Genomic DNA, 19,032 nt, shown 5'->3' on the forward strand with positions numbered 1-19,032 from the left:
CTGCTTCCATGGACCCAAGCTCCACTAGCTAAATGCAGACAACACGGACAGTGGTGATTCCCTCAGTCGTCTGTCTTGGCTAAAGCATATTACTGTCTTTTCCCTCTATCTCTTTACTTCCCACTCAAGTGATCTGGGAGCAACCAAGGTAATAATTTCCTCTTGCGAACTATTATTATGGAATTAAAGAACATGTACAATATCCTCCTCAACTTCTTTCATTCAGTTTCACTCGGGCCATATATTTAAAGGCTGACATGTATTTTAAGGTCTGCGAGGAGGAAGTAACAATATCATCTTCCCTTCAGGTATTTGATTTTTATGCAAGAAAATTAACTTCCCATTTCATTTCCCATGTATTCTCTCAACAAATACTGTCATCGAGGACTATGCCAAGGACCACCGTTGGGCTCTAAGGACAAAGCTTCCCAGATCATTCATAAACTTTGTGAGATTGGTGGCCAATGAAAAGATCCATTCAACAGATCAATCACTCAAAACCTATCAAGAAAAGCTAATGAGCCAAAGCACAAGTGCAGACGCCCATTTTACCGGCTGCCCATAGTCATCCGATCCCCCCCCCCCGCCGCGCGCCCCCCACAGATAACAAGGTAAATATATGTGATCGGTGTCGTAATTCTCTGTAAAACAGAAACAACACCCCCCCACCGCCCCCCCCTTCCCCCCCCCCCCCCACACACACACACGAAGGTTAGCTGGGAACGTTGATAATCAACCATGGCTTTTGGTAGAAGCTCTCTTCCCCTCCCCCCAAAGACTCTCCCCATTCTCACTGGAGTCACACAACTAGGTGAGGTCTGGCACAGAGATCCATCTAAGCCACCAGTAGCGACTGGTGGTTGCTAAGGAACTAAAGAGGAAGTCGTCAGAATAGACAAGAGCAGGAATTAATCTTTCAGGTATTGGACCAGACATGAAAAGCATTCTAAGATTTCAGGGCTTGAGGTTAGAGGTTTCCCCCCTTGGGCTCACTGAAACATTCATCCCACAGCACAGATTCCACTGTTGCCGTCTGTGGAGTGTGCCTACAGCGGACTGGTTTTAAATCATCGGCTTGGCCAACACCAGTGCCTACGTTTACAGGCGACGTGACCAGCAACCGGCGTCTCGCTCCCGCCTAGGTGAAATCCAAGGAAGCAATGCTCTCCAGAGGTAATTTCCTCACATGACCATTCGTCTGATTTTTCTTTCCTGGTCAAAAATGGGGAGACCTGTCATTTTCGTGTCTCAAAGTCTCCATTGGGCTAAAAAGGAAGGAAAGCAAGAAAACGAGCCCAAGAAATCAGAACATAAAAGAAGACATTGAAAAATCACCCTCGGCTGCCCTTTTAAATGTTCTGTTTAAAAGTTGTCTCTCCTTTCCTGCACACCCTCGTCCCCACCCCACCCCCCACCCGCACCCCCCCTTCATCCAGACAGAAGGTAACAGTCTGAGCTGCCCTGGTTGAGTTGATCCTAAAGTTAACATTCAGCAGCCCGTTTCCAGACAGCAGCGCTAAATCTATTTGGATAAAACGCGTGTGACCCAGACAGTTGGCATTTGGCCCAAAAGCGTTGCACCGGCAGCTCAAATAAAAACAAGAGTAAGAAACTCACTCTCTTGTTCCCTCTCAGCGCGCTGTCTCACTCTCGCTCGCTTTGCTTCTCGTACAACAACGAAAGGAATGGCCAAAGGCAGAAGTGCAGTACATGTTCTCAGACGACAGCTTTCCAATGCCCTCCACTCCTGCTGTCGTGCCCCTGAGCACACCCCACCCCCAAAACCCCCAGCTTCGTCCCCTACACCACATAGACAGACACACCTCGATAAACAAGGCTCCGGAGGGTTATGGGGCTGGCACGTCCCAAGTGGCCAAAAGTAAATCAAAAACACACGCTTCCATCTCTTTGATTAGCCTATTAAGAGCTTACCATGTCCTGGAGCATCGGGGCTGCAGCTCGCACATTAAGGCTGTTCTCTGAGACCAGGCATAAAATATGCACTTGTCTGACTACTTAAGACACTGACATAAAACCATAAAATGCAGACGGTTTCCCTTTACGAAATCTGCAAATCGTTGAAAAACACACCTTCTCCCTGCTTTCCCGATGACCATTTGGTGATTCGTTCCAGTGGCACAAAAAATCACAATCAAGTCATACTTCATAAAACATGTCAATTCATATAAGCAAGGTCATATATATATCATCATAAAACATGTCAATTCATATAAGCAAGGTAATATATATATTTCATCATAAAATATGTGCACACCCTAGAGTCCTCCAAGCCCCCATCAGTCTGGAGTTAAAAAGATTTCTATCTATAAAATGAGTTCACTTAAGCTCACTCATTGCCATGAAACACACACAGGCACACACATACACACACAAGGGGGGGAGTTTTCGACGCGTTATTCGGAAGATAAGCAAAGCACAGGGTTAGAACAAAGTTTCATTGAATAGTGTGAAGTCTTCCTTACCGTTTTCATCTTCAAAGTCTGATAAAAAGTACGTTTCAAACAATAGATTGCACTGGACGTCTCACGTACTCCCTCTCCTCTGCCTTCTCTCTCTCTCTCTCTCTCTCTCTCTCTCTCTCTCTCTCTCTCTCTCTCTCTCTCTCTCTCTCTCTCTCTCTCTCTCTCTGCCCCCCCCCCTTGCAAAGCCACACCAACCAGTTATTCTGCAGCCAGAATAAAACCCTATAGTCTGACTAACCCGGGCTTTAGAGAGCGGACTTTCCGCTTTGGCAGGAAAAAAAAAGAGATGCCTTCAGTACCTCCAGGATCTCACCCTGACAGGCTGCTGCCTTTGCGAAACTCCCTTTCTTTCCACCTCCACCGACCCCCCCCCCCACCTAAAAAAATAAAATAAATAAAAGGAAGGAGGGTGGGAGGAAGGAAAACAGACTTATTGGGGGTGGAAGTGGTGCCCTCTCTTCCTGGACAGCTTAGTGCCTTCGCTATGCAAATAACACGTGAAGAGCATGAAAAGGTATCAGGAGAAAAGCAGCCAGAGGCGCAGGAAGGCAGCAAAGTTGGGTTGAAGTAGTCCTAGACCTCACGGCCGGCCCCCGGCCAACTTGAACTGCAGCAGGAGAAACTTTTGGCAGCTTTTCCACGGAGGCAGAGCACACTGACGTCAGTCTGCAGATGTGCCTGGGCTGCGTCGGGTGCGCATGTGTCCCGGGTCGTCACGTGGAGGGGGAGGGGAGGGAGAGGTACAATCGGGGTAACCAACGACCAGCCATTCAGAAAGGCTTAGACAATGTCAACTTTTCCACCCTGTGAATGAGACAGACAAACCCTGGCCCCTCTAACCTCGCTCCCCTGCCCCGCTCCGCCTCGTCCCCTCTAACCTCTTTTAGAAATTCGAGCCTGCCTTGTGATTACTTGTTTCTTGGGGGCGGGGGAGGGGGGAGAGGCAGGAGAGGATGGATGAGTTTGGATGGACTCTTGTCACCAGTGAGATCTCCGGTGTCCTTCTCAGTGAAAAAAAAAAAAAAACAACCAACATTTGTTTAATCCGGGCCACAAAAACGTGGAAAGTTGCACATGTTGATTATAAACAGTGCCTTTGAGAGACCTGAGAGCTCGCCGGGATCTGTGTAGCTGCCGGAGTGGAGCGCGGGTGGATAAAACGCCTGTGCCTCATGCAGACCGTTAACAAGTAAGCTTGTCACCCAAAGAGAAAGTCAACTCCGCCGGTCCATTTTCCATCTGATTATGGGCTGCAGGTTCAGTGGAACTGCGAGCGAACGCGCAGGGGAAACGGAGCAGGGGCGGGCGGCAGGGGGAGGGGGGAAGACGTGGGGGGGGCTTGCGTTATTTCCAGATGAGGGGAGACTGGATAGGGTTTTGAAGTGCAACCGGGAAAGCTACAAGTGGCGTGGACTTTTGTCAGGCGGCACATTGAATGAAACCTCCAGGACGGCCCAAAGGAAAGCACATCCGAATCAGACCCCATCCCGCCCGCTACAAAAGACCGGGGGGCGGGGGGGGGAGGGGGGAGGGGCGCAGGAACACCGCGGCGATCTCCAGAGAAACAAACCAAACCTGGAAACTGGCTTTTCGAGCTGGGCGAGCGCTGCCGCCCCCTCCCCCTCCCGTCCTCCGACAGCCCCGCCGCCGGTGCGAACTGGGAGCCTAAAATCCTGCGACAACGTAGCGCTTTCGCTTTCGTTTGCTGGGAGAAAGGCGCTGGCGTGAAGCCGTGGGGGGCGGGGGGCGCCCAAATGTGTGCTCCGTGTCCGGAGCGAGCAAACAAAGGCTGGCACCCGGGGCGGAAACCGGGAGGCAGAGGTGGCCGCAGGGGAGGGCGCCCGTCGCCGCGGCGGCGGGATCGGCGGGGATCGTTGACCTGGGGCTGCCGGAGCGCAGGGTGCGGGCGGCGGGGCTGGGGAAGGGGTGAGGGGAGAGTGGGCGCTCGGACGCCCCAGCCCCTAGTGGTCGCCAAGCCCAGTTCCGATGGCCCGGAGCAGCGAGGCCAGAGGGTTAAGAGCAGGGACCTTGCTGTGCCCGGCTGGCTCTAAAGATTCAAGCTTCTGTTAACATTATTGCCCGTTTGATTTTTTTTACATTATTATTATTCGTCCTACGCCGGAGGTAGTAGGTGTAATCCTTCTGGTGAATCCATGAATAGTTGGCTAAAAGAAGGCATGAATCACACTGAGAACGTCCAAGAATCCAGTGACTTCAATTCTTCTTCTTCCAGGGGTGAAAAGGGAACGCATCTGTCTGTCCACATAATCAATAGTCCTCATCTTGACCTCAATCAGTGGTATTTGGCTCGATGCCATTCAAACAAATAAATGCATCCCGCAGTTGGCATTGATGGTTTTTAAACCAAGATGATCCATCAATGTAAATGTTGCCATAGGAACCACCCCTATTTAAAACTGACAATACATATAATCTATACCAGGCGGGAGAGCACACAAAGGTTTGTGGGGAAATGGAACTGAAAGATCATGGAATTTTTCCACAAGACGTTAGAAGCTCCCTCGAATGCAGCTATGGAACCCAATAAATAAATAAATGTGTTCTTTTTTTTTTTTAATTGAAATGCAGGTGGTACTGTAGGAAGAGTGTGAACATTAAGAGGGCTGGCACAGAGCTGTTTGCACCAGGCTCCCTTTAAAAAATTGAGAACTTTCCTTCCATTATCAAGAATGGGCAGAAGATACCGCCCGCAAGGCAGACCAAAGTGACGGGGGGGGGGGGGGGCGGATAGTGCTCGTCTATGCGGGCTGTCTCCAAAGATGAAATCCTCCCCTTACACAAGCTGCCCTGCACAACAGCGACAGCACGGGGAAGGAGGTTGTCCTTGGAGAAGTAGACTTTGGGTCATTGCGTATTCAAAGAGTGCCATCCGGCGTCTAAACTGAGTAATGAAAACGTTCCCTCTGCCTGCTGCTTCTCCACCCACAAATGACTGCGCTTGAAAGCAAGCTGGAAGGAAGTAATAAGGAACCGTACGTATCATGGCAAGAGTGAAAAAGGATTAGCATGAAAAACGGTGGCGTCGAGTTGTATATGTCTGTATTCGTATATATTTGAAATTTTCCAGAGTGAATTCTATAAATTAAATTCTGAAACTTTCAAAAATACGTAAATTCATCTAAATAGTATTATAAAACTCTTATGTAGCTATTGATCAATTTTAACAAGTGTCAGCTAACAACTAATTTTACTTTATGTCTACCACTGTCTATCTATTGAAATATTTTCAAGCCAATCCCAGAGATCATTTAAATACATCCATTAAGATTTCTATTTCAGGTCGGTGGGGGGGCAGGGAGTGTGGTGGAGAAGAACAAAAAAATATAACCACCATGACACCACTACTTACAAAATAATGATAATTTTTCAACTTGACCAAATATCAATGTTCATTGTTTGCCCAAATTACACATAAAGACTTGGCAAATCGAGATCCGACATGATAGGAGTTTGTGAATTGTTTCCTTGTGTTTGCTGTGCTGCCATCGCAACTCAACAATGCAGATCTTTGTGAAAACTGGAATTGCTAAGACCTTCACCCTTGAGGTTGAGCCCAGTGACACCACTGAGAATGTCAGGGCAAAGATCCAAGACAAGGAAGGCATCCCTTCTGACCAGCAGAGGCTGATCGTTGCTGGAAAGCAGCTGGAAGATGGCCCCACCCAGTCTGACTAACATCCAGAAAGAATCCACCTTGCACCTGGTCCTCCATCTCAGAGGGGGAATGCAGATTTTTGTCAAGACCCTGACTGGTAAGACCCTCACCCTTGAGGTCAAGCCCAGTGACACCATTGAGAAAGTCAGGGCAAAGATCCAAGACAAGGAAGGCTCCTGACCAGCAGAGGCTGATCTTTGCTGGGAAACAGCTGGAAGATGGCCGCACCCAGTCTGACTACAACATCCAGAAAGACGTCAACTCTGCACCTGGTCCTGCGCCGGAGGGGGAGAGGCTAAGTCATGCCTCCTTTTCAGCTTTCACCAAGTTACATTGCACTTTCCTTTGAATAAAGTTGTTGCATTACCCCTCGCCTCCCCCCCCCCCCCAAAAAAAAAGACTTAGCAAATCACTGACACCAGGATCTGTATGTACTTATACTGGGTTAATCTCTTCAATCTTTGATATGTTTTTAGGTGAAAATTTTATTAAAGTAGAATATACATACAGAAAATTATGTAAATAAGTAGATAGCTTGATACAGGTTCAACCTAACGCAGCTTTGCAAAGTGAACTGGTCCATGTAATCACTTACCCTGTACATTGTGTTTTATTCTCTTGGTTCTTCCTGAATTCTGCTGCGTTTTCCCCTTCCTGGTAATATCAACACTAACATCTCACCACCGGAATTCTCTCTCTATGTAGCACTTCTATAAGCATGGAAATGTTTAAGTTATAACCATGCATTGCTTGTTAATTGAATTCTCTGAATGGATGTTGGTTCCATATAAATTCTTTAAAATTTCTACGGTGGTTTAATTCTTTCTCTTTTGAAAGTTGGTTCTGTTAGTGACCCTAGATACAACAGAAAGAAGCACTGCCGTCCTCACAGTTGTTCTAATGTTTGAGTCCCCATCCATGCAGCCACCGGGTAAAGCCATCTAGTTCAAGGTCTTCCTCTTCTGCACTGCTCCCCTGCCTTGTTTTAGCTGCTTCTAGGTAGCTCCTCTATTGTCTCTTCTCATAGATATAGTCAATTTGATTTGTGTATATTCCATCTGAAGAAGTCCACAAGTATATTTGCTGTCATGTTGTTGAATATATGTATGTGCACTGAAGAAATCATTGGTTTTACAAAGTTCTGCTATACTATCTCCATGTTCACCAGGGGTGAGCCTGTTCATATTTGAAAGACTGGTGACAAAGCTTCCAGCATCACGGCAGCCCGCAAGTTTTCACAATACAACAAATTGACAGCAATGATAGCGGGCACAATCTAGTTCTTCTGGTCTCAGGATCATAGACCCTGAAGTTTTTGTGGTCCATGAGTCTACTGGACCAATTGTTTCCATGCATCTTGATTCAGACAGGAAGAGACCAGTAATTGCAGCTTAGATAGACATGTACTAGTTTTTAAGACCCTAGTCAATACATAAGAGTCCTGGTAGCATAATGTTTACGAGTTGGGCGGTAATACTTCAGGTCAGTGGTTCAAAACCACCAGCAGCTCTGCAGGAGAAACATGAGGCTTTCTACTCCCTGAAACAGTCACAGTCTAGAAACTCACAAGAAGAGTTCTACTCTCTCCTATAGGGTCACTATGATTCACTACTTAGCAAAGTAGGATGTCAAATATAGGCTTTCTAGACTATGGTAAGGAGCCCTGGTGGTATAGTGGTTATGAATTGGCCTGCATGGTCGATAGGACAAAACCACCAGCCACTTTAGAGGAAATAAATAGGGCTTTCTACTCCCGTGAAGAGTTACAGTCTCCGGTACTCATGGGGGCAGTTCTACCCTCTCCTACAGGGTCACTATGAGTTGGGATTAACTCAATAGCAATGGGAGACTATGCCATGTCAATTGATCCAGGTGTCCCCCAAGAGATGGAGTCCACAGACTCAGGAATCATTTCCTCACGGTATTTGTGTATGTCTAAATTCTCCTAACTTTGTTCCCTGTATTTATACTCTGCCACATTCATGGATATATTTGCAGCATAGATAGAAATATATTTTTCCAAACCTATATATATTTGTGAGTATAGCTCTGTTCTGCTACCCACACCTGTTCAGTTTACTTGTCTACCAATGCATTCACACATAATTATTTTTATTGCATGATTGTGTGTATATTTTCCTGTTCCTTAATGAGCTGCTAATCCCAAGGTCAGAAGTTGAACTCCACCATACCCTCTACCGGAGAAAAAGGAGGCTTTCTGCGTGGTAAAATGTTACAGCCTTGGAAACAGTTCTCTCCTGTCCTAGAGGGTCGCTATGAGTTGGAATCGACTCTATAGCAGTGAGCTTTTTGTTTTTAACTCTAGTGCGCCCCCTCGTGTCTCCCTTAGCTTTTGCTTTTCTTTCTGATTTCCCTCTTAAAGTATAGTGCCTCCACCTCACCCACGTTAATGCGTCTACACATTATGATTTACACTTTACCTTCCTCTCCCAGTAACCATCAAAGAATGTTGATTTTTATGTGAAAGCCTTGTCTTGACTTTTTGTAAAAGTCGTCTGTGTTAGTCTGGGTGAGCTAGAGAAATAAATTCATGAACACACATATGTATATGAGAGATTTATATTCAAGAGCAATTGAATATTGAGAAAACATCCCAGCCCAGTCCAGTCCAAGGCCATAAGTCTGTTATTAGCCCATATGTCCGATACCAATCTATAAAACCCTCTTCAGACTCACGAAACACATGCAACGAAGCCAAATGCAGTGAGTGGAAAGTCTTTGGATCCAGTGGCCTTGTAAGCATCTCAGCGCTGGCAGGGGTCTGTCTCTCTGTGGCTTCTCCGGTTTCCAAGATTTGGTTGCGTTCATGTGGCTTGTCTTCTGCTATATCTCCCAGGGAATGGGAGAGAGAGACATAAGTGTTTTCTGCCTCCAAGGAGGATGTCCCAGATTTCCCAGAATTCTCAGGAGGCCATGCCCACAGAAATCTCATTGGCTATCTCCAGATTGACAATCTAGAGTCCACCCCCACACTCTTAATCCTTAAATTGACACCAGGTTAGGTGACTCCACATAGTTCCATGATTGTCCTTTTATATCTGTCTACTTTGAGTCAGCATAGCTCTCCTCGAGGTTCATCCATGTCGTTTTGCAGATGCCTCGCGATGATTTAGCAATGTGTAATATCCCACCGTGTGCACTATCATAGTTTGCGTACACCATTGATGTACACTGAGGGCTTTTCTTTTTTTTGCTATGCGACTGGATAGTGCACGTGCATGCTTGTGGATATCGCAGCATGACTGTGTACCTAGTAGTGGAATTAGAGGATCATATGGTATTTTTTTTCATATGGTATTTCTATTTCCAACTTTCTAAGGCAGTGCCATACTGCTTTCCAGAGTGGTTGTACCATTTTACAATCCTTCCGACGGTGTGCGATCGAAGCCTATGTACACCCTCACCGGGGTTTGCTGTCTTGTTTTGAACTTTGCAAATTAATGCTCCAGTGAGATGAGTTTTAAAACTTTCATCTCTAATGGCTGATGGTTGTGATCATTTCTTCGTGTGTATCTTGGCTGTCTGGATGCCTTCCTTTTTTAAGTTTTATTGGCACTTCATTTACCTGTCATACAATAGTTGAATCCTATCAAGAAGAGTTGTCCAATCATTACCACACTCTATTTTAGGACATTTTCTTCATCCTGGTACTCATTTATTCGTGTAGTTATTACTATTTTTAATTGTGCCAGGAATGTCTTCCCGGGTAGCGTGTCGGCTTGTGGCCACGGGGTTTTATCTGTTGAGAACTAGGTTGGGGGTGGCCTTTCAGATCATTGTTGCACTCATCATTTAAAACAATCTGCCCAACCTCCAAATGGCTTGCTCTGCTTCCTGTTGCCACCCCCGGCTTTTTCACCACACCCTCCTGTGGTCTATTATCTCTCCCTTCACCTGAGTTAACACCTGTCTACTCCGCTTTCCCTTTTCCTCCTTCCCCTCCCACACTGGTAACCATCAAAGTCAGTATCTTTGGGTATGAAACCTTTCCGTGATTTCTTTCTTACAGCAGTGGTTTCACACACTAGGAATCCTTTTGGTTTTTACTAACTTCACTCAGTATAATACAATGTCACCTAAGTACTCCCGTTTCCTAAGGTATTTCAGTTTCATCATTCTTCTTCAGGGATATGTAGTATTCCAACGTATATGTACAAAATGCATTTATCCATTCTTCCACCGATAGACATTAAGATGTTTTAATCTCCTTGCTATTGTCCACAATACTGTGTTGAACCTGAGTGAGCATAATCTTTATTTCTGTGGGGTATAAAGTCGTGCTAGTGCTGGGTCATATGTTACTTCTATTCCCAACTGCTTGAGGAAGTCCCACATTGTTTCCCACAGTAGCGCAGTGTTGTCTTTGATTGATCTTCAATTCATTTTTATATGATGTGAGATACGAGTAGTGTTTGAGTATTGCAGTCTCTCAGGGTCCTCTCCAGCATTTAATTTCTGTGTTTTTTATTTTGTTTTGTGGTGCTGTGGAGGTTTTTTTGTTTTTGTTCCATGTGATTTTTTGAGCTGAGTTTATTCTAGTTTTCTCACCATTTCCTTTTTTGCTAATGTTTCAGTGATTAGTAAATCTTTATCATTTTCCTTTTGGTTTTAAGGAGGTTTAGTTTTCTTCGAGGCTTCCTTGAAATTCATTATTTCTCAAGTCTAAAACAATCAGTTCTATATTGAAATTCTCTCCATTTCCTTTCCATTTGGAGGTCTGGTGGTTATAGCAGTTATGCATTGGGCTGCAACTCTTCAGGTTAGCAGTTTGAAACTACCTGCTGCTCCTTGGAGAAATGGTGGGGCTTTCTACTCTTGTAGAGTTCATTTTGGAAACTCGCAGGTGCAGTTTTACCTGTCCGGCAGGGTTGCTAAGTCAGCATCGGCTCTATGGCAGTGAGTATAACTACCGAATTCATTCCCCCTTTTTACTTTGTAGTTGCTCTCATTTCCCCTGGCTATTTTTAATGTTGTAGGAATGGGCTGTCAAAAGAACAAACAGAAATGTCTTGAAAGAAGTCCAACCACAATGCTCCTTAGAAGCAAGGATGGTGAGCTTTCATCTCAAGTATTTTGGACATGTTGTCACACGAGACCAGGCTCTGGAAAAGAACTTCACGTTTGGTCAAGTAGAGGGGAGGTGAACAAGAAGAGCCATCTCCGTGAGGCAGATTGACACGGTGGCTGCAACAATAGGCTCAAATGTAAGAATTGTGAAGATGGTGCAGAACTCCGTTCACTTCTACATAGGATGGCTGAGTCAGGACCAATACCATGGCTCCTGACAACCTAACAGGAGCTTTTGTTGTTGTTTGCTTTACTTTGCACACTTCTGTATCTGGGTTCCTATTTAGGTGATATTGTCATATGTGTTACCCTCATATTGCCATCTGTCACTGATGGTTCTACAGCTGAAGAAGCCCCGTTAGTGCAGTGGTTCTCAACCTAATAGCACCACCCTTTCATACAATTCCTCATGTTGTGGTGACCCCCCCAACCATAAAATTGTTTTCATTGATACTTCATAACTGTAATTTGGCTACTGTTATGAATTGGGCGACCCCTGTGAAAGGGTCATTCAACACCCAAAGGGGTCAGGACCCACAGGTTGAGAACCACTGCTTTAGTGTTTCTTACTTGGTCTCATTTTCACTAATTTCTTTAATTTCTATGTATCTAAAAATGGCCAAATTTTGCTGTTATATTTAAGAGACAGTTTTTCAGGGTATATGATTCTTGTTTGGTAATTGTTGTCTTTCATCATTTTATGTATAGCACACCAAAATGAGAAAGGCTCAAGAACAAGTAGAAATGGTTGCTACATCACATCCGAGAAGAGTGGCCTTCTGTGGTTTGTAACAATCCTGGATTGCTCAGGAAAGATAAGGGGAATTTAGAAAATGAAGTTACACAAAAAACTGTCTTTCTATAAAATAAATACAGTTGAAGGAATAAAGCTGGAGTTAAACTAAACGTGTGTTAACTTTCAATTCACTTTGTAATGTAGAAAGTTGATATGGGGATAGTTAGCCATTATTAACAGTTCACCACCATGTAAGCAGGCTCTGTGATCACTTAGGAAAACACAGATATTATAACACTTTGGACACAACTATAGCACAAGATGAGTATATTATATAAAGAAAATAGTAGCAATGTATGAAACCAATAGTTAGAGCAAGGTAGGGGAGTCCCTGATTGGAATGGTCAAAGGTGAATTTAAATTTATTTTGTCATAATTTTTTATAAAGGTAACTTAGTGGTGCTATCAGCTAAATGTTGGACAGCTACCCACCAAGTTCTCAGTTCAAGTCCACTAACTGCTCCTTGGGAGAAAGATGAGGCTATCTAAGTCTATCTGCTCCTTTAAAGATCTGTCGCCTCAGGTACTCTGTATGGGGCATATTGCGTCAGAATCAGCTTGATGACATTGAGTTTCACATAGTTGGTTTGTTTGTTTTTAAAGGAATGCACTGATGCAGCATGTATAATTAAACACTGGTTAAAAAAGAAAAATCCCACAAAAGGTGAAATTCAAACTAATAGAATATAGTTTTTCACTTTGATAATTGAGGTCATCTCTGAATCAACAAGCTATACAATATAACAATAATCATAAATCATTCCTTGCTGTATTTGACAATTGGAACCATATTGAGGTAAACAAAGAAACTTGTTGGAAAAAAAGTCTATTCGAAGTATTTGTAGCATAAAAGTTACATATTTCAATGTTTTGATAATAAACACCAAAAAGACAATGCTTTGGTTGTTGTTAGATGCCACTGTGTCCGTTTCAACTTATAGCAACGCAACATACAGGAGAACGACCATCCAATTCTGCAGCACCCTCACAACTGTTCTTGCATTTGAGCCCATGGTTGCAGCCACTGTGTCAATCCATCTCCTTGAGAGCCTTCCTCGCTTCTGCTGCGCCTCCACTGGACCAAGCACGATCTTCTCTAGGGACTGGTCTCTCCTGACAATATGTCCCGAATACCTGAATGAAATCTAGCTATCCTTGCCTCTAAGGAACATTCTAGCTGCACTTTCTCCCAAACAAACCTGTTTTTTCTTTTGGCAGTCCATGGTACTTCCAATATTCTTTGCCAGCACCGTAACTGAAGACAGATCTATTGTCAAGATGATTCTGACTCATAGCAACCTTATAGGTCAGACTAGAACCACCCTATTGGGTTTTTAAAGACTGACACCTTTACAAATACTCAGGTCTTTTTTTTCTGTGGAGCAGCCAGCAGGTTCAAACCATCCATTTTTGTCTAGCTGTCAATCACTGTAACAATGGGGCCACCAGCACTCCTTTTATATATAAACATCTATATAGATAAAGATATAATATATATAAAGTCTTAATACACTTACCAGTAAAACATTCACTCACTAGCCTTTCTGTAATCGGTAACACAGAGGTGTTCGAAGTGAACAGTACCACCCACTCCAAATTATTGTCAGGCTTAACCATTTTTTAAAACATTTTATTAGGGGCTCATACAATTCTTATCATAATCCATACATACAAATACATCATTTGTATAAAGCACATATGTGCATTCTTTGCCCTAATCATTTTCAAAGCATTTGCTCTCTACTTAAGCCCTTTACATCAGGTTCTCTTTTTTCCCCCTCCCTCCCTGCTCCCCTCTCCCTCATGAGCCCTTGACAATTTATGATTAGTTTGTCATATCTTTCCCCATCCGGCGTCTCCCTTCACCCCCTTTTCTGTTGTCCATCCCCCAGGGAGGAGGTCACATGTAGATCCTTGTAATCAGTTCCCCGTTTCCAACCCACTCACCCTCTACCCTCCCAGTATCGCCCCTCACACCCCTGGTCCTGAAGGTATCATCCGCCCTGGATTCCCTGTGCCTCCAGCTCCCATATGCACCAGTGTACAACCTCTGCTCTATCCAGTCCTGCAAGGTAGAATTCGGATCATGGTAGTGTGTGTGTCTGTGTTTCAATTAGGTGGAGGGTTTACACTTCTGACCATCAGCTTTTTGTTCCACAGTTTAAGTTACTTGTCAAATCCCACCCCTCAGGGGGACCCCCACCCTTTGATTTTTCTTCTCAAATGAATTATATAACGTAATACCTGTCTGCCCTCTAGTCTGTTGCCTCACCTTCCTCTCTTGCTAACCTCCAAAGCCTGTTCCCTATGGGCTGAAAGTTTGCCTTGGGTTTTTTGGGGGTTTGTTTTTTTCCTTATACCTTAGCCATGTTTTAACCTTTCCAGTAACTTCAATAAACAAAACACAATTCATTCTTCGGACTCCCAACAGCAGTATTCTAAGAAGGTATTCCATATGTTATCTTCCTGTAAAATATCTTACATTCTCTAGAACATCGCAGTGTTTTTATTTTTTACAAGAGGCCCAGTATACATGAAAAATTATTTGCTCCCTTAAAAAAAGATAAAACCAGAAACCTGAGTGGGTGACAGAAATGCCACTACACCAATTTTCTCTGCATGCACAGTTCATCTCTCCAGTACATTGAGTATGGCAGTGAAAAAGAACTTTTTTTTCAGCCCCAGTGAATTTATTGCTGAATTTCAATACCCTTAGATAGTACATGCTCAATAAAAGATTGTTGAACGAATGAAAATAGATGTGAACTCTACCAGTGAAGGCCGTATTTGGAGACGTTGTTACTAAGTCTCAATAAGGCACCTAGAGTGTGTCCATGAGGTTAATATCATCAATACCCACCTGCAAAACGTGTTCTTTTGTAGTTCTCCTTTTTCATACTTTTATTACTATTTTATAAAATGCATTTCTTGAATATTTTTGCATGCTTAGTGCAGGGCCATAAGCCTTGAGGAACCCCGTGGGACCAAGATGAAATGCCAATGGTGAGGCTGAAAATACTCCCAAGAGAAAAGTCATGCCATTACAGGGAACAGTTGACTAGCCTGGCACATAGGATGGATGGAGATCTGCAGCTTTGCTGGCTCGCCCCTTCAAGATAGATTAATGCAGCGTCAAAAGCATGGATGGAGATCTGCAGCTTTGCTGGCTCGCCCCTTCAGGATAGATCAATGCAGCGTCAAAAGCCTTGGAGCAGGAAGGAAGTTCGTGGGGCTGGGCCGTGGGGCGTGTTCAGGGGGTGGGAGTTGCTATGGGACAGAGCCGCCACTGCTGCTCTGAGGAGCCCAGGGAGGCCTGCCGAAGCCCTGGGAGGGGTACTGGAGGTCTGCACGGGGGCCTTGGGGAGCAGCAGGCACAGGCCAAATCAAGGCAAGAGCAACTTGGATCCCAACTATAAGCACTTTTTTCTCCGCCTTTCCCAGAGGCAGGGTGTGGTAAACAGAAAGATTTCGCCCAAGCTCTCTCCCCCAAATATATACCAATCCCAAGATGCTGCTTGCTACACATGGTAAATGACTGCATCGTAAGAGGCCATTGAAAGTAGGTCAGAGGTTATTGTTTTTAGAGGTATCAGCCATGTAGAGCAACCAGACTGTATAGTCTGACTTATATCCTAAGTAGGGCCCACTCCCTTCTGATATTGTTCCCTTGAAGGAGTGTCCGAAGGCAAACCTGGGACCGCTCAAGGATGACTAAGCTTAGGCTACTATGTTGACTCTAGGGTCCACCCATCTTGCCACATATGTACCCCTATTCCCTCCCTCTACTGTTACCCGTACACTCCTAGGTCATTCCCCTCCTATTGCTTGTATTGCCTATGTTACAACCCCATACATTGTTACCTGTAACAGAGGGCTTGCATGCTCCCAAAGATATATAAACTTCGGTTATAAATAAAACCTCACAAGAGCTCTCTCCTGCCCTCTCGTCTCCCACCTCCGCAAGAGAAGCTGAGGAGAACGTGCTACCATAAACATGTGTCTGACTTCTTAGTTTACTTACTCTCTCTCCCATTTCTCCATGACTTTACTATAATCTTACATATTTTAAATGTGCAATTGCACCTACTGAAATCGTGATTAGTTGTGGGGGGCTGGCTACCCCCACATGGGGGGAGATGGGAGAGGCTGGGTTCCGGGGGCACCCCAGGCACTCCCACCCTGACACTCAGGAGAAGTCTGTGTCCTGACTGGGCTCAGAGGCGCAGGGTGTTAACTAAGCACAAATGTGCAGCTCGTTGGGAACTCGAAAAGAGAGAAAATTTGAGAAGGTGTTTCTGTGCCTATACAAGCAGGCATGAAAAACTGTGAAATAGCTTTGAAGTCATGTTGCAAATACAGCTTTAGATGGGTCCAGTACATAGTATAAACAACATACAAAATATGCCAATCAATTGATTATATATATTATCGGTGAGGCGCTTGGTCAACAGTACAGTATTAGGAGTTAAATTCCCAGGGGGTTGGGTGGGGGAGGGAATTCAAAAGTTAAATGCAGATTTCCAACTGTGTAGGGTGCAAGCCTTGCACTGTACCACAGAAAGCTTTTTAAGAAGTCTACATCAAGTCCTCTCAGAAAACCACTGACAATAAAAGGGATGAAGTCGATCCTATGAATAAAACTATCATGCCACACTGCCAAAGAGTCTTTAGATGAGGACATTTTATTTACAAAAATTCATAAGGAGTAAAAAGCTATAAGCATAATGTTGCTGGTAATAATTAGCAAAATCAAGGGTAGTTAAATATAAAAAATATCACTTAGTACATAGTACACATTAAAACATACCTTATGCTAGCTCTATCCATTAACTTTTAATCTAATTTTTAACAAATTTACAAATAGACAAGTGATTATTATTCTGCCTTCCATGCCAAATAGGAGGTTCAAACCTTTTAAATGATTGGCAAATTAAATGGCCTGTCCGTTAAAAAGATTTCCTACATAATTAAATGCAAAACAAAATGCATAAAAGAAACTCATTAATTTACAGCAAATAAATATAAGTTAAAAGAATTCTCCCAATGAACAACATGTGAAATAAGGGGCATTAAATTTTTCATAGAGGTCAGGTATAGAATAACTTCTATCTGCATTTTAACCCACAGTTTATAACACGAAAGCACTGGGGAAAGCTCATTTTGAAATAGACACCACGACAGCAGGCTAAAGGAAGAGGGGTTGTGTGCTGTGATTTGCAAACAGTGTTCTTTCCCCAAATTGTCCTTGGTGTTTCCATGACTCACCAATGACAAGATTCCTCGGGTGACCTCCTGTCACTGATGGAAGGCCTCCAACCGTATTCGCTGTGGATCTTCTGGATGTCGCAGGGCAATTCCATTGCGCAGCAGCAGCTCGATGTAAGGTGGCCAAAAGGAGTCACTGACGTTGACATATGGATCGTGTGGAACATCAAATAATCTATTTATAAGAATCTAGGGAAAAAAATTCAAAATCTTGTACTTGGGAAAATGTTGACACTGCCACACGTAAAGATTAACAAAGTATTTCACACACACACACACACACACACACACACACACACACACACAAAGGTTTGATATCATTTCTCTTTGGGCAGATACAAAAAATGACTGCTCATTCTAGGTTTCTTATGGTATATATACTGTTCAAAAATATGTATTTCAGTTACCATCTGTCAATATTTACCACATAGATGACATGTTTTAGTTTTAAAAAGTTGTCAACCTTGAAAATAGTAGTCTTATTAGAGCAAATGAAAGGTTCTAATTATAAATACCTACATTTTGCTTGTCAAAATAATAATATTTTATAGCTAAGAGATTCTGAGTTACCAAAATGAGTTTGTTGAACAAACAGAGATCTTTGTACCCATTTTACAAAATGACAGTAAAACTTATTTTCTTAAATCGCTCTTCAAATCTTAACAGTGGTTTTTAAAAGGCACACTAGTTGCTAGTACCCCACTTTTCCCAAAAGACTCTATCTTCCACTCTGCCATCGTCTGGACGGCCACAGCCAGACCTTCTAAAGCACTTCATCATTTCCTAAAGCTCAAAAGTGGCTTCTAAAGGTTATGGTTATAAGTGAAAGAAACTAGCTGCAAAAAAAGTAAATGCAAAGCAGATAAAGCTAAAATTACGCAGACCTGACAGCGTGAACAATACCCTAATGCTATTTAAAGAAAATCTGTGTACAAATTCTGGAAACTTTGTGAGGAATCTTGAAGCTCACATATGTATTTTAAATAGTACATACATGCCAGCTAAACATTCCCAGTAATAGTATAGGATTTTACCAGATAAATATTGAATAACCTCTAAACAATAGTTTTAAAACAGTTTACCTATACAAAAATCTGAGGAATACAAATAAGAATTCTATTTCAAGGAAAGATTTATTTCACTTTCACACTTTTGTAAAACGTGATAATACTCTTTGCAGTATTAGGCAGAGATTAATCCTGTCCTAACGATAAGTTACTATACAAATGTTGATAAGAAATTGATATGCGCCTCCAGGTCTAGATAAAGATCGTTTCTTGTTTCCAGTTTGTGGGCAGAGTCCCTCCAGGTGGTGCAACTGGTTAGTGTGTCCAAAACGAGTCAGGTGCTGTTGCCAAGTGTGAGTCCACACCAGTCTGTAGCGCAGAGTAGAACGGCACCGCAGGGCTGCAGGGCTGCAGGGCCGCAGGGCTGCAGGGCCGCAGGGCCGGGATCTTTACAGAAGTCGATGTCCTCTTCAAACCACTGACCTTTCCAATTAGCAGCCAAGTACTGAGCCACTGAGCCACCAGAGTTCCTTGAATGTGCTCAGTTACTAACTAAAAGAGTAGCAGTTCCATTCTACAAAGAGGTGCCTAGGAAGAAAGCACTGGCAATCCACTTCCGAAGCCAGCCATTAAACACCCATTTTACTGACACACGTGGTCAGCATGTGTCAGATTCAACTCCCCAGCAACAAATCACTAATCTAATTGTTCACAAAT

The 19,032-nt window shown here is 43.6% G+C and overlaps 2 protein-coding genes across 5 annotated transcripts in view; both read right to left on the minus strand.

Moving 5' to 3' along the window:
- Positions 1-3,125, minus strand: part of ADAMTS6 (ADAM metallopeptidase with thrombospondin type 1 motif 6) — a 308,640-nt gene extending 305,515 nt beyond the window's left edge. For all 3 annotated transcript variants that reach the window (XR_012782832.1, XM_075541085.1, XM_075541084.1), the window contains exon 1: positions 2,484-3,125. The gene's annotated coding sequence lies outside the window, so the exon portion shown is untranslated. The remainder of the gene's footprint in view (positions 1-2,483) is intronic.
- A 12,752-nt stretch (positions 3,126-15,877) lies between these two features.
- Positions 15,878-19,032, minus strand: part of CENPK (centromere protein K) — a 34,284-nt gene continuing 31,129 nt past the window's right edge. Inside the window, exon 10 of one of the 2 annotated variants that reach the window (XM_075541087.1) lies at positions 15,878-17,497. In XM_075541087.1, coding sequence (XP_075397202.1) covers positions 17,339-17,497 — 159 coding nt within the window. In that variant the 3' untranslated portion in view covers positions 15,878-17,338. The remainder of the gene's footprint in view (positions 17,498-19,032) is intronic. The other variant, XM_075541086.1, reaches the window with a different exon arrangement.

The sequence above is a fragment of the Tenrec ecaudatus genome, chromosome 2 (assembly GCF_050624435.1).
Source record: "Tenrec ecaudatus isolate mTenEca1 chromosome 2, mTenEca1.hap1, whole genome shotgun sequence".
Taxonomy (NCBI): Eukaryota; Metazoa; Chordata; class Mammalia; order Afrosoricida; family Tenrecidae; genus Tenrec; species Tenrec ecaudatus.